The sequence below is a fragment of the Mesoplodon bidens genome (assembly GCF_964165515.1).
Source record: "Mesoplodon bidens genome assembly, chromosome: 12".
NCBI lineage: Eukaryota > Metazoa > Chordata > Mammalia > Artiodactyla > Ziphiidae > Mesoplodon > Mesoplodon bidens.
Window position 1 is genome coordinate 69,163,609 of NC_138168.1, and position 16,243 is coordinate 69,179,851.

At 41.1% G+C, this 16,243-nt stretch overlaps 1 protein-coding gene across 6 annotated transcripts in view; it reads right to left on the minus strand.

Moving 5' to 3' along the window:
* Positions 1-15,847, minus strand: part of REPS1 (RALBP1 associated Eps domain containing 1) — an 80,258-nt gene extending 64,411 nt beyond the window's left edge. For 2 of the 6 annotated variants that reach the window (XM_081250685.1, XM_081250686.1), the window contains exon 1: positions 15,573-15,847. In XM_081250685.1, the coding sequence (XP_081106811.1) occupies positions 15,573-15,725 (153 nt within the window). In that variant the 5' untranslated portion in view covers positions 15,726-15,847. The remainder of the gene's footprint in view (positions 1-15,572) is intronic. The other 4 variants (XM_081250684.1, XM_081250683.1, XM_081250688.1 and 1 more) reach the window with 3 other exon arrangements.
* Between the last annotated feature and the right edge of the window lie 396 nt (positions 15,848-16,243).

A 16,243-nucleotide genomic window follows, 5' to 3' on the forward strand; every position in this document is an offset into this window, starting at 1 on the left:
TGGTGATAACTTTCAAGGCTGGGCAAGCAGGACTACTCAGATTTGATATGCTCTCCCTATGGCCATGCATTTTACGAGAATGCTATGCTTTCCTCCAAAAGAGTCAACTAAATTAAATGAGAAACTACTGACCTGTTTCCTTATTTAGATTACTTATCTACCACTATTTGCTCGTTGTCATGTTCAAGAATTAGAAATTATACCTCTGAAAGGCAGAGGATCTCATGTGAGTTTATTACTAAAGTAAACTATGGTATCTTTAAAAATAAAAAATTAAAAGAACAGCCTTGAGGTACAATAGCTTAAAGAAAAGTTATTAATATGCATGCTCACCATATCTGACTAAAGCCACCTGAACAACTTCAAAAGTATTAGTATTAACTGGCTTATTCACAGTCTAACTGAAAGATCTATATAATCAGGTCTCAGAGGCTCCATATTGTTCAAAAAGGCTCATTCCCTGTCGTCGTCTGGAAATTTTTAAGTGGTATGACAAAATGAAGAGGTTAGGCTAGGACCCATCAAGGTACTGATGAGGAGTGAAGCCCTGCAGCACCAATTAACCAGTCCAATAAGATCTGGGTGCCTATCATAAGCAGAGTGATCTGAGGAAAACAAGGATAAGCTAACGCTTGTCTTCAAATTGCCTGTCACCTATCAAGGATAACACACACACACGAACAGGAAGCTAGAAGTACAAGTTGTATATACAAGTACAAACATATACAACAGTATGGGAAGATTACAGAAAGGGGGTTATCTGGTAGAGAGGATTAGGGGAAAGTTCAAAGAAGCAGGATGTCAAACCATTGGGTTGGCCAAAAAGTTCATTCGGGGCTTTCCGTTTTCTTTCTAATTCCATGAAAACAGTACAACATTGTCTTTTATGAACATCAAGATTTTCCTTGATGATCCAGATTTTTTTCAGGTAAATATCACATCTGGGATAAAATTTTTGAAGGAAACTAAAGGACTATAAAAAATGAGTTACTTTGCAAATATCTCAAATATCTCAATATAGAGAACTCATCAAGAGAAGGATTTGCTCTGGATCCTAAGGAAAAATACTGAATAAATAAAACCTCAGTAACAGTGTAGAGAATGTAAAAGAAAAATCAAGTATGAATTAGTCAAAAGTCTAAATTAGAACACATTTTTGAAAGAGTAATGTACCAACTTGTCAGGAAGCAATCCGACTTCCACCCATGCATCCATGAAACTCAATACTGAGTTTGGTAGCACGTGACAGATGACTCTTTCCATAACTCTCCTTCCTTTCCTTGTTTCTCTGCTTTCCCTCCAATGCCTCAGGCAGCTACTACCTCAGGCTTCCTTTTGCTCTCTCCTTTCTTTCACTCCACAAATTCATCCTGGCTGACCTTATTTACACCTATGGCATAAACTGCCACTCCTATGCTAAGGAGATCCAAACCAGGTTACCAAGAACCCTCTCCTATGAGGAGAAGCAGGTCCTCATAAAGTCAAACAAATTAATGTTATCTAGATTTCCTAGAGGAGACATTGACTAAGTCGGCCTTGGCGGATAAAAGTATTCTGTTTACCCATCTTTTAGAATGTTATTTGTGTTTTAGATTGTTATTTGTATTTTATATAAAAACAGTTTAAAATTGTATCCCTTTATTTCAATAAAATTATTAATTTACTTAGCAAACTACCGAAAATAAACAATGGCATCTAAGTAAATGTAGCAGAAGGACCTATTTTTAAGTTTTATTTACAAAACAATCCCAAGACGCGCTGCTGAAAGACATGGATAAACAGGGCTTGTTATAATAACTCTTAGAACCTAACAGGACTCACAGCAGTACAGAGACTCCACAAGCTGGTGTGGGGACCTCAGCATGACCTGTAAATGTCAAGTAACTCTAAAGAAGAAACTGGGGAATTTAGAATATTGAGAGATATAGTAGACGGTAAAGATATGAGCGTGGAAGTGGGATAACAAGTATTTAATCATATAATATTGAGGAAGCAGAGCGAAGTGGTTAAGAAAAGGACTCCTTAAACCTAAGCTCTACCACTTTCGAGCTGTGTGACCTTGTAATAAGTTACTTGTCCTTTCTTTACCTTCATTTTAAAAGCAGGGACAGTAAGCTGTACCCACTTCACAAATTAATATTTGTAAAGGGGTGCAAACAGTACCTGACATACAGTAGGCAGTACACCGGCATTTATTATTACTATTATTATTTGAATTGGGTGCAATATATATTCAAGCTAGTGATAAGCAAAGATATTTGGGGGAAAAAAAAGGATAAATCCATGCTCACTCATTCAACACTCAACAAATGTTAACTACCAACAATGTGCCAGAGATATAGTTGTGACCAGATAGGAACAGTGACCCCCTGCTAGGTTCTTGGAGCTTAGGAGAAAGATTTAAGTTTTCCAGAAGAGCAGGAACCATGTCTCTTCCATTCACCTCTGCATACTCCATGCCCCTGGTGCATACCCTGATGCATAATAGGTGTTTAATAATATTTTTTGAATTAATGAATGATGTAATTGTAAGATAGTAAATAGAGGAAAGTACTCTGGATATATGGAAAGCAGAATTCAATAAAACCATCCCTGAAGAAATGGTACAGCAATGCTCCAGGATAACTCACCCTCAAGGAATTTTTCCACATATCTACTAATTGTTGAGGATCATGAGAGCATCCAATTTCTTATTAATTAAATGGGGATAACAATATCTGTCAGGCTTATATTATAAACATTAAAAGAGATCTTGTGTTAAATGAGAAGCACAAAGCTGCAACGAGACGCTGATGGGAAAGGGTAGGCTAGACTGTTCTAGCTCTGAGGCTCATTCCTCAGCTAAATGCAATTTCTTTGCCTTGGAGGTTGCGTGCAAACAGCTAAGACCTCTTACTTTAAATGTGCAAATGCCTTCTGGGTTTAACAACCAAGGTTCAACTCTTCGGAGGCTGGACTAAGTTCAGGTAAAGAGACGTTACACTTCCTCATCCAGCTTGCCTTCCTAACAGTCTCAGGAGTTTCAGAAAATTTCTGAAGTTGTAAGTGAGAATACCTAAATCTCCACACAAAAGTGCAATTTACCATCTACTCTGAAAGGACATTTCAAATACACTAAGTTAAGTTTGCATCCCTCATTTCTATTGAATGGCCTCATTCAGGAACCACCACCAAGTCTGAACAAGCTTCTAAAGCCACCCAGCTGCTGCTCTCAAGCTTTCAAATGCCCACTAAACCTTGCTGCCCAGATGGACTGAACATGACATGGATGTGCGCACTCAGCACATCCAAATTCAGCACATTGCCTTCAACTAAACTAGGCCCCCCCGCTCACTTCTTTATTTCCATTAATGGTTATCATCATCCTGCAAGCCATGTAGGCTCAAAACCTCAGAATTATCCTTTATTTTAGAATTTTGGTGGTAAACTTCACTTCAGGAGTAAAAATCCTCTAATTACACCGTGAAAGGGAGAAACACAAGGCATTATTGATAGGATCAAAGGATTGAGGGCAGTGTAGTAAGTTCATTGCAACAAAAACAACAAAACGTATAAAGCTAGGTTTGAAGAACAATGGGGAGATTTTTACTACCATTAAAGCCAAGATCCTACGAATTATGAATTTTCCTTAACAGAGCAGAGCTTGAGTGAACGAAACTTCTCTGATCACCCTCTAAGAGCCAGGCACTACACTAGGTTTACATGTTACTTCACTGTGGTATTACGAAACTTTTGGATTTGGTATCATCCTCGGTCTACAGATAAGGAAATGGGAGTCTTCAAAGGGGGTTAGTTAAGTTACCTGCTCAGAGCAAGAAAGTTAATAAGCACTGAGGTGGAGAGTCAAATCTAGAACTGTCACATTCCTAAGTCTATGCAATTTTGACCATTCTCAATACTTGCTGACGCAGAAAATTACCAGGGTGTTGTAAGTAAATACTTTTCGCTTTAGAAAGAATATGAATTCTTCTAAATCAACTATTAATAACGTATAACACCAATAAACACTGTAGTTTAAGCAGTCAAACCTCTGATCCTTCTAGTCACAAATGAGACAAGAAAAATCAAAAATACTCTTGAATAGTTTCTAGACAATAATTTCTTTTCGTAAGGACATAGATATCCCTATTTCCACATACAACATTTTACATAATCCACAGACAAGAAGCAATAATCACTCTTAGATCAGCACTCTTAGCAGCTATTTTTTATCCAAAGGAGCACATTAATATAGGGACTTCTCTGGTGGCACAGTAGATAAGAATCGCCTGCCAGTGCAGGGGACACGGGTTCAATCCCTGGTCTGCTTAGATCCCGCATGCCACGGAGCAACTAAGCCCATGAGCCACTACTACTGAGCCTGCGCTCTAGAGCCCACGCGCCACAACTACTGAAGCCCGCCCGCCTAGAGCCCGTGCTCCGCAACAAGAGAAGCCACCGCAAGGAGAAGCCCGCGCACCGCAACGAAGAGTAGCCCCCGCTTGCCGCAACTAGAGAAAGCCCGCGCACAGCAACAAAGACCCAACGCAGCCAAAATAAATAAAAAATTAAATCTTAAAAAAAAAAATATATATATATATATATATATATAATGTGGCCCAAGATCTACCTACTTATGCAAACTCAAATTGGATACAGCAATTTAGAGATACTACAAAGACAACAAATCAGTGCCTCTAAGTAACAGAAGTTTTTTTTACAGAGAGAATCACGATAGTGACAGTAATTATTTCAATAAAAGAAAGCAACCACAGGTGGTCCTGTAGATTGAAACCACTCTTTCGTTAAAATTATTATTACTGGGCACAATGATTTCAAACTCAGATTTCTGAAGTATATTTCTATAATTTTCCATACAATTAATTAAGATATCTGAGTTAAATGTATATAAAGTCAGCATACTATTCAAAGTCAATAGATGGAAATTGATTTCCATTATTCCAAATCACAATTTTTTCAACCCTTTCTTAATCTATTAAATAATGTACTTATTTATACCCAGTTGTAATGAATCTTCATATGGCAATCTCTTCCATACATAATATCTATTGATATATCACCTTTCATTTGATATTCAAAACACAAATGCGTAACCAAATGCCAGATTACGTTAAGTTACACTGAGGTTTTGTAATTAAAATTACATAGACAGCACAGTCCTTTATTCTCTACCACACTCACCTGCGCATTCTCCAAGATGACTATTTCATGCATTCCCCTCACTCTGCAAATTATTAAAGTTTTAATTTACAGCTTTGAGGTATAATTTATACATCACAAAATTCAACCATAAGTGTACAATTCACTGAGCTTTAAGAAAATTTATAGAGTTGTGCATCATCACTACAATCCAATCTTAGAACTTTTCCATCACATCACCCCCAAAATTTTCCTCCAGAGTGTTTCCACTCCTGCCCTGGCCTCAGGTATCCACTGTTCTGCTTTCTGTATAGATTTGCCTTTTCTAGACATTTCATATAAATGCAACCACACAATACGTACTCTTTTCTGTTTGGCTTCTGTCACTTATCAGGTTTTTGATTTTCATCTTTGTTGTAGCATTTACCAGTAATTTGTTCCTCTTTATTATAGAATAGTATTCCATTGTATGGATATACCATATTTTGTTTATCACCATTTGAGGGACATTTGGATTGCTTTCCAATTTTTGACTATTGTGAATAATACTGATAAAATGGACATTTACAATTCTTTGTTTGCACAGATCTTCATTTCTGTTGTGTAGATTCCTAAGAGTGGAACTGCTGGTTTGTATGGTAAGCATGTGTTTAACTTTTTAAGAAAAAGCCAAACTTTTCCAAAATGGCTGTACCATTTACCTTTCCAAGGGCAGTGTACAGGATTCCAGTTTCTCCACAATACCAGTAACAGGTAATGTCAGTCTTAAATTATAGTCGTTTAAATGGGTGTGTTACAATATATCATTGCGATTTAACTTGCATTTCCTTAATGACTAATGATGTTGAACATCATTTCATATGCTTATTGGCCATTTATAATATCTTCTTTGGTGAAACACCTATTAAAAGTCTTTTGCCCATTTTCTAATTGGGTTTTTTTCTGCATAATTGAGTTGTAAGATTTCTTTATATATTCTAGATTAAAAACCTTTACCAAGTTTGTAATATTCAAATATTTTCTGAGAGTCTGTGGCTTGTCTTTTTATTTTCTTAAGTATATTCTGAAGTGTAAAAAGTTTTAAAACTTCATTAAAGAAGTCCAATTTATCAGTTTTTCTTTAATGATCCATGCATTTGGTGTCATACCTAAGAACTCTGCCTAACACAGGATCACAAAGATTTTCTCCTATGTAATATTTAGAATTTTTATAGCTCTAGGTTTTACAATTACAAATTTACAAAGTCTATGATTTATTTTGAGATAATTTCATGTACGGTGTGAAGTATATAAAACAGTATGTCTAAATCCATTTTTTTAAACATACAAATATCCAATTGTCCCAGCACCAGTTGTTGAAAAGCCTATCCTTTCCCCATTGAACTGTTCTGGCACTTTTTCAAAAACCAAGTGATCATAAATATAAGGGTTAATTTCTGGACTTCCAATTCTGTTCCACTGACCTATAATGCTTATCCTTATGCCAATCACACTGTCTTGATCACTGTAGATAAGTTTTAAAATTAGACAGGGTAAGTCTCCTATTTTGTTTTCAAAAATGCTTTGGCTATTCTAGATCCTCTGCATTTCCTTATAAATTTTAGGATCAGCTTGACAATTTCTACAAGAGTCTACTGGAATTTTGACAGGTATTTTACTGAATCTATAGATCAACTTGGGGAACTGCCATCTTAACATTCTATCTTCCAATCTATGAATACAGACTATCTCTCCATTTATTTAAATCTTTATTTAGGAGAATTCCCTGGCGGTCCAGTGGTTGGGACTCCACGCTCTCACTGCCGAGGGCCTGGGTTCAATCCCTGGTTGGGGAACTAGGATACCACAGGCTGCACGGTGCAGCCAAAAAAAAAAAAAAAAAAAGTACTTAATTTCTCTCAGTAATGTTTTGTAATATAAGCATCTTGGTGCTCTTTTTTGGTTAAGTTTATTCCTAAGTATTTTCTTCTTTTTGATGCTACTGTGACTAGATTATTTTTTCCCTTTCTCTCCTCCTTTTGAAATTGTGGAAGTTATCCGTTTCCTATCAAAGAACTGCTGCCCTGTGCGATCAGGATCCTAGACCATTCTTGCTTTCTCAAGGACTTCTCTCCTCATCTTCCTTTCTTCCCTTATTAATCCTAACAACTAAAACCATGCTGCAATATTTCTTATATACTCAAAAAAACAAAGACTTCCTTCACATCCTCATACTTCCTCTTTGGCCCCATGTCTGTTTCCTTTAACTTCTTTAAACCCAATTTCTAGTTCCTGGGCCACTGTGTATCCCTCAAGTCACTCAAATCTGGCTTCCACCTCTACCAGTCTATGACACTGGCTCATTATGGTCACTGATGACCTTTAGGTTGCCAAATCCAACAGCCATCTTTCTGCCCATATCTTCTCAACCTCTCAGCCAAACTCAACAGTTAAGTATCCCTTTCTTGAAATACTTGCATTACTTGGCATCTACGACATGACCCAATATATATTCCCAATCTCCCTACAACCACTTGGGCTGTCCTTCTTAGCTTCCTTCCTGGAGGGCTTCCAGTTCACCCAGCTTAGAAATGTGCAGTGTGCCTCAGGTTTCTATTTCTAAATGCTTCTTTCCTCTCCATAGTCTCTTCTTCAGTGATTTCACCTATTTGCATGGCTTTGAATACCACTAACACACTGATAAGCTTCAAACTGACATCTCCAAGCCAAATATCTCTGAGTTCCTCAAGATGTGATGATCCTCTCTGATAGAGGTCTTCTTAACAATCTCACAGGCCTCTGAGAACTTACGATTGAGAAAAGAAAACTCCCAAATTCACCATTACCTTCCACCCAAATAAAACAAAAAACCCTGAAAAACCCATTCGTCTTCCAGGCATCCAATAATGGTGACTTCCGGCAACATCCCCGAATGTGCCCGCCCCCCGCCCCTGGTTATATTCCATATCCAATCCATTATCACATCCTCCGGTTTCTACCACCTACAAGTATCTCAAATACGTCCCCTCCTCTCCACCTCCCGCCTCACTAATCTAAGCCATCATGGTCTCCTACCTGAACTACTGCATATCCAGTGGCCAATCTGTTTCTGCTTGCCCCAGTGTTCCCTTCTCTACACAGCAGGGTAACCTGTGATAAATATACTTCGGATGCTGCCACTCCCCTGAATATAAACTTTCAGTCTTTTATAATCCAAACTCTTTATCCCTGTGTACAAGGCCCTGCAGCATGTGGCCACTGCCATTCTCCCCTCTTGCCCATAATGCTCCAGCTTTTCATCTCCTCAAACACACAGAGCTCTTCACATGCTGTTCAGGCCCTTTGAGTGCTCGCTCATTCCTTCTATGTGAAACATCTCATTCTCACTCCCTTACGCCATCCCCGTCTCCTCAGAGAGGCCTTCCCTTATACCTAAGTAGGTCCACATAGCCTCCCATGATTCCCCATTAATACAGTTCTTTTCCTTTTTAACATTACCACAAGTTATAATCCATGAAGGCAGGGAAGATTTCTGAGTTTTCACCACCGCATACACACCCTGAGTATAAATAGTAGCCATGAAGAAATATTTCCTGAAAATATACAAAACTGACTTAAGAATGACCTATGTTCAGCTTTCCCAGGTCTGCCTGCTCTTCCTTAAAACTGTCTTAATATAGAGGTCCATGGGATGAGCTCGACTAGGTTGGGGGAAGGCTGGAAATCTCAAATTATATGCAAATTTTTGTATAACTATGTTTTCTAAGCAGATGTCCAGCATGTGCAACAGGAATCTCTCTTTTTTTTTTTAAACATCTGTATTGGAGTATAATTGCTTTACAGTGGTTAGTTTCTGCTGTATAACAAAGTGAATCGGCTATACATATACATATATCCCCATATCCCCTCCCTCTTGTGTCTCCCTCCCCCCCTCCCTATCCCACCCCTCTAGGTGGACACAAAGCACTGAGCTGATCGCCCTGTGCTATGCGGCTGCTTCCCACTAGCTATCTATTTTACGTTTGCTAGTGTATATATGTCCATGCCACTCTCTCACTTCGTCCCAGCTTACCCTTCCCCCTCCCCGTGTCCTCAAGTCCATTCTCTACACCTGCATCTTTATTCCTGTCCTGCCCCTAGGTTCTTCAGAACCATTATTTTTTTTTTAGATTCCATATATATGCATTATTATAGGTTATTTGTTTTTCTCTTTCTGACTTACTTCACTCTGCATGACAGACTCTAGCTCCATCCACCTCACTACAAATAACTCAATTTCATTTCTTTTTATGGCTGAGTAATATTCCATTGTATATATGTGCCATATCTTCTTTATCCATTCATCTGTCGATGGACACTTAGGTGTGCAACAGGAATCTCAAAGGAATCCACAACCAAAAAAGAGGTTAGACGGAAATACACAGTCTAATAAATTCTGTCTTCATCATTTAACAAGAGAGGCTTAAATTCCCCATAGAGTCAATTCTTAAAACAAAATGAAGAGATGTGGTTTTAAGTCCTATAATTTATCAAACTGCAATAAAATTTGGTATATGGTATGAACTTAAAAGATTTCTGAAGCAAAGTTATTATTACAACCTGATTTTTATGTCATGCCTATATATGCAACCCATCAACCATAAATTCCTTACACAGAGGCAGAGGGAAATGACAAATCAAGATGAATCTATCGCAGGAAAGGCTACAGAAAGTGAAGCATATATCAGGGAAAACATCAGAAATGCCAAGTCTTACCCATTTCAAATTCCCACTGGCCAGACACCGTGAAGAACTAAGTACCACGGACCTTAAAACACTTTCATCAGTTCCCTCTTATATATATACTCACTTCAGCATTCTAGGCAAGATTCTCCTCTTCAAATCTCCCAAAGTGTGTAAAAGAAATCAATTCCAGTTTCAAAATAGCGTATCAACTAATTTCAAGTCTGTGTGGCTACTTTCTTAAGGATGTGGCTGGACAGAGTGGCCATCCCTACACTGTAACCTCTCCTTTGAAAACCCCAATTCAATCATTTCCACGGTGAGAACTAAAATCCAGGCATTAAAGTGATTTGTTCAAGGTTAGGGCTGGAACTTACCTTCCATGGTTAGTTCTCCTTACATCAACTTCTCACACTCTTTTAGAGCTCTGTCAAAATGCCTAGCTTGAATTCTCAAGATACTAAGACTCTAACTCTGGCCTACTGGCTAAAAAAAGAAGACTAAAAGTACATTATGATATAGGAAAGAAAAAAATTTTAAGTAAATATGACACTACAGAGAGCCATGAAGTGTGACTTCTTTCACAACAGTATGTTTTTCAACAGTGTATAGTAAAGTGTCTGTTCAAGGTAAGATTATTTTTATCGTTTGTTATAATTTTTTTAGTGATTACAAACAAACAAGCAAAATCACTACTCCAGAACAACAAACCTGACACTTATTTCATTAGGTATTAAGTATGTAACTTTCAATGCCTAAATGAGGCTCTGCTTCTCTATTTTAATCCTACCTCTAATGAGTAGATCACATAATTGAACAAATTTCAAGAGAGACAAAATGGTTTATGTTTCATCGTCATCACTTTTTCTCCATTAAACTAACGTGTTATTCAAATATTCTACCAAGATATTGCTCAACACAAATGAACTGAAAGATTTTCTCGGCCTCATTTATAGGATACTTTGCTTATAATCTTCAATAAAAGAACAGTTAGTACTAGAACCTTTTATCAAGCTATTATTCATTCAAAGTCTGTATGAAGTTTTAAAGCTTTTCCCAAAGATAAAATTTTAAGTAAAAGCTAGAAAAGCATACTGATTAGTGTGGTAAATAGCATACCTTCCCTAATGTTTAAAAAACAAAATAATTCTGAAGAAGATTATTTTTAAGCCACTGAATATCTTCTCGCTCAGCAGACAGAAAAATTCCTCATGATTAAATCCTATGAGCCAGATTTTTCTCCCCCTCGTCCTGTTCCTCTCTGGTGTGGAGCATAATTCTATAAAGCTTTAGCTCACTCGCTTTAGCTATTAACACACTGTCTTCCCAAAACAAACTCTTAAACTCAGAACAGGTTTTACTCTGGTATTCCCAAACAAGTGTAATGAATGTTTCTCAACATGTTTGACAGTTGTAGCAATGTAAAACTCAGGATACCAACTACAAGAATCTTCCTATTTCTCTTAAGTGGCTGTGTTTCCAGACATCATCATACATAAAATTATTTATTTTGCAAAGGAGGAAATCCACATATAACTCAAAATCAAATAGTTTTAAGTCTCTACTCTTCATAAGAACTATGGGCAAACCAATCACATGAACAGTGAAAAGCAGGCAAGAGCTGAGAGGTGGCAAGAAATAATGGTAAAGGAGAGGTACTCTAATCACTAACTAGTTATTTTTGTTTGTTTTGTTTTGAATTTTTGAATTTCATTTTATTTACTTTTTTATACAGTAGGTTCTTATTAGTCATCAATTTTTATACACATCAGTGTATACAACTAACTAGTTATTTAACTTCTCTGCCTAGCAAGTTCCTAGTTCATAAACAAGAATACTACTCACTTCCCAGGGTTCTTACAAGGATCAAATGAGTTCCTGCATGAAGATGATCTGCCCAGTAAAAGAACATAACAGGCACTCAGTAAATGCCAGCTCCTTCCTCCCTCAGTTCTGGGCCCTCTGTTCTTTGTCCTCGATTCTCATTCCCCCAGATGACTCAGCCTTCTCATGACTTTTATTAACCAATGCTGAAAACTACCACATCAGTCAAAGCCCTGATGGGTAAATGCACGCCTACCGTGTGAGAAGCTGTCTGGCCTCTACCTCCAAGACACTCAGGTGAGAAAGAGGAGAGACCCCAAACACGTGAATTTCACTGTCATAACCGGCACTCAGGGTGGACAAATCACACATTTCCAACTACCCCCTGGAGATTTGCACTGCCGGCTCAAAACGCCTGAAATCGAACTCATTATCAACTTTTTAAAAATCAGGCCCTCTTCCTGCCCCTTTTCTAATTGTGAGGGGTGTCCAACAGAGAGTAACACTTGCCCTACTCTAATCTCATCAAAAGATCACCACCAGGCAACCCAAGCCCATCAGGTCTACCTTCATAATCTCTACTTTATCTTCAGCCTCATTTTCTGTCCCACTGTCAGCACCAGAGTCCACATCAGGTTTTCTGAATCTCGGCACTGCTGACGTTTTGGGGCAGGTGACTGCTGTAGGGGCTGTTCTGTGCATTGCAGGCTGTTTTAGCAGCGCTCCTGCCTCTACCTACTAGACGCCAGTAGAAATGCTCCCTCTCCCTGAGTTACGACAAGCAAAACTGTCTCCAAATGCCTCCTGGGGGGCAGAATCCCACTCCCCGCAGTCTCCCCCACTCCCACATTTGAGTCCCATAGCCAGGTATGTGCGAGACAATCAGTCCCCAAATTCGTCCAGTTTCTCTCCTCTACTTCCAGATGCTCTGATCTTCCAAATGCCTCCTAAAGCACTACTTTTACGACTCAGTTCTCTTAAATCTACAACTCCCTCCCTGCCACCTTCACAATTAGTTCAGAGCTCTCCACCCAGCCTTGATAATCTGGTCTCAATGACACATTATCCCACAAAGCACCTCACATTGTGGCTACCCAGCAGCCCTTCAATAACACGGACCTGTTCATCCAGTCCCTCCTCTCTGTTCTACTGCTGTCGCCCTGGTTTGGGTGCCCAGTACCTAGCATCCAGTCCGGACCACTGCTCGAGCCTCCTTCCCCACCCTCTACTCTGTCCTTCACTCAAAGTCAAAAACTATCATTGGGGCTTCCCTGGTGGCGCAGTGGTTGGAAGTCTGCCTGCCGATGCAGGGGACACGGGTTCGTGCCCCGGTCTGGGAAGATCCCACATGCCGCGGAGCGGCTGGGCCCGTGAGCCATGGCCGCTGAGCCTGCGCGTCCAGAGCCTGTGCTCCGCAACGGGAGAGGCCACAACAGTGAGAGGCCCGCGTACCACAAAACAACAACAACAACAACAATAAAAACTATCACTGAGTCTCCAATGCCTACCGAAATATGAAATCTGCCTGTTCTTTAGAATCTTTCCTACCGTGGTCTCTTTCTGACTCTACGTTCCAGTATCCCCAAAACATACTCTAGCTTCAGCAAAACCTGTCTATCTGCTAGTCCTTGCAAAGGCTCCTTCCCACACTTTCCACCTTTAGTCGTGTTTTTTTCTCTGCCTGGAAGTCCTCTTCATCCCTCCACACTAATTTAAGGTCCACCTGAATTAAGTCAAGAGGCCTTTCCTGGTCATACCCTCCTTTATCCTCTCTTAGGGCATTCACATTGCTTTATGTTACACATGTGTATTCCTGTAGTTTACAAGGTCCTTGAGAACTTTACTCCTGTTTTGATGCCCTGAAATGCCTCGCCCAGTGCTAAGTAAAAACTAAACATTACACGTGAGTTGCCCCAAATGTTTCCCGCTTAGGAAGTAAGGGAGGGCTGTGTTTTCAGACAATGCTGAACTTCCATAAGGGAATTGTCCATATTCCTCTTTTGTTCCACATTTTATGTGTTAGGCCAATTTTTAAGTTAACTGCCTGCAAAATACCCAGAAAGCCATAAGAATTCTGCTTCTGCTTCAGGGAGTTCCCAGTTTCCAACGTGTAACTGAATCCTGACTATTTACGCTATTTAAGTTCTCTCTTTATACAAAAAGGCAACAGAAATTTATTTTTGAGTGTTAATAAAATGGAGCACAACATGAAAATAACTTGGATTGCATTAAACATATTTTAAGCAAAGGTTAATTAATGCTAATTTGCATCCTGAGTAACATAAAGTCTTAAAGTCTTCATGCACTCTTTTTTTTTTTTTTAACAACATGACCTCTTAAAAATATGAAAGTCAGTTTATTTCAGCTCCCCCCACCCCAGACATAATAAGCCAAATAGAACACGGGAGGTTTCCCCTTAATTTTAGTTTTTTAATGACTTAAAAGTATTTCTACAAAAGGAGCAAAATCATTAATGAGCATGTTCTGACCAGACCTACTCCTATAAGTCTAACTCCAAAGCCATATGGGGAGCATAGAGTACCCGCACAGCCACGGACCCCGTTTTGTATGCCCTTGAGCTAAGAATGATTTTTACATTTTTAAAGGGCTGTAAGAAAACAAAGAATATACATAAAGAGACTGTATGTGGCCAGCAGAGCGTAAAATACTTACTTTGTCTGTTTTCAGCAGAATGAATATGAGACTCCTAGCTGTTGGTATGTAAGACACCGAACTTTTCCTCCCAAAATATTTAAAAAGCAACGTAAAACAAACAAGATTATGCGAAAAGACAGAACTCATTCAATTTAGTCATAGCTAGTGCACAGGTAACTTCTAAAACAGAGGCCTTGGGGACATTTTTATATTTCCCAGAATTTTTGTTAGAAGCACACTTACGCTTGAAGAGTTGAGAGCGCCTGGCCCAAAGCCACACTGGGGGTTAATAGAGTGCGGTCAAGGACCCAGGTGTGAAAAGTCCTCATTCAGGGCTCTCCGCAGTGCACTACATCATACCTATGCACGTGGTTCTAAGTTCTGGAGATCTGGATAACTGGCTTGGATCATCATACAGCTGAAGCGTAAAACCTGTTCCTGATATACTGTTTAGACAGACTCTCACTAGCAGCTTTGCATCATTAAACACAGAGTAACATCAATGCTCACCACATACATTAGAGAAGAACTTCCAGGAAGCCTTCTATTTTAAAAGCAGACGTGATGAAGAAAGCTTAAGACTTACTCTGCTTGCTCCTCTAGGGCTACAGATTGAGGCAAATATGCACCTTTGACTTGCAGTTGCTCAATACTTATCTCCCAACCCAATCCACAAATTCCACCAAGTGCTATCGAATGCCAATCGAAAAACTATCCAGTTTACATCAGCCACGCATCCTATAAAGTTCTTTTCATAGCTACTTGCAAACTACTAGCTAAAAGTTCAAATTTTTAAATCTCCCTAAGAATTGAGCGTCCTTAAAATATAAAAAAGTAGATACAGGATGTAGGATTCAAAGACATGGTTAACAATCCAAGATCTTTCATCTGAAGTTGCTCTTCCAGTGTTGAAAAACACAGATTCTGAGCGGCAGCCGAGAGATACAGGACTTACGCTCTCCAGAGATAATACACAGACCCCCCCCAACCCCACCCCCATCGTATCTTTGCATGACTTTTGTCCTCGAAGAGCGACCCCCTTCCCCTCGCGAGTCCGGGCCTTCCGGGCACCTGCGGCCCCGGTCCGCAGCGGAGAAACCCGGGGAAACCTGCCCACCGCCGGCCCTTCTGGAAACGGCGCCCACTCCCACCTCGAGGAGGCTGGCGGCTGGAGGCCCGAGCCGCCGGGAAGCGACCCCTCGGCGGCCGGCCGACCCCCCGGACGCGGCGGATGGGGACGGCGGCGGCGTTACCTGGTGGACCACGTCGCTGGGCAGCTGTGCGGCCCGGAACAGCTCCAGCACCCGCCCGTGGGCCGCCACCTTCTTGGTGCTCTCGCTGTCGCAGTAGGAGAAGAGATCCGAGTAGTATTTCTGCTCCGCATCGCTCAGCGTTAAACCTTCCATCTTCGCCTCCGCTCACAGCCACCCCGCCCCGCATGCAACACCCGGGGCCCGGCCCCGCGACCCCGGGACGGCGGGGACTGCGCGCCGCCCGGCCGCCTCCTTCTCGACCCCCGAAGCGGCGGGGAGCCCCGGCCTCGCGCGCGCGCCGGGGGCGTCCGAGCCACAGGGCCCGGAGGTCGCGGGGAGGGGGCCCGGCTGGGCTCGGCGCGCCGCCGCCTAAGAGGCTCCGCCTCGGCGGCCGCGGGGAGGGCGCGGGGAAGGAGGCGGGGGCCGCGGCGGCGCGAGGCCCGGGCGGACTCCGCCACCGCCCCCGCCGCGGGTTCGAGTCTCCCCGGCTACCCGCCGCTTCCCCCCAGACTTCCCGCCTCGCCTGCCCCTTCCGTCCACGCCCCCGGAGAGGCAGCACTTCCCGGAAAAGTTGTGGGGCTCCTAGTCTAAAGTTTCGGGGGCTCTGAGCTGAGCGCGGCCGCCGCTCCGCCTCCCTCCGCCGCCATTTACTGCGCCCCGGCCCGGCCCCC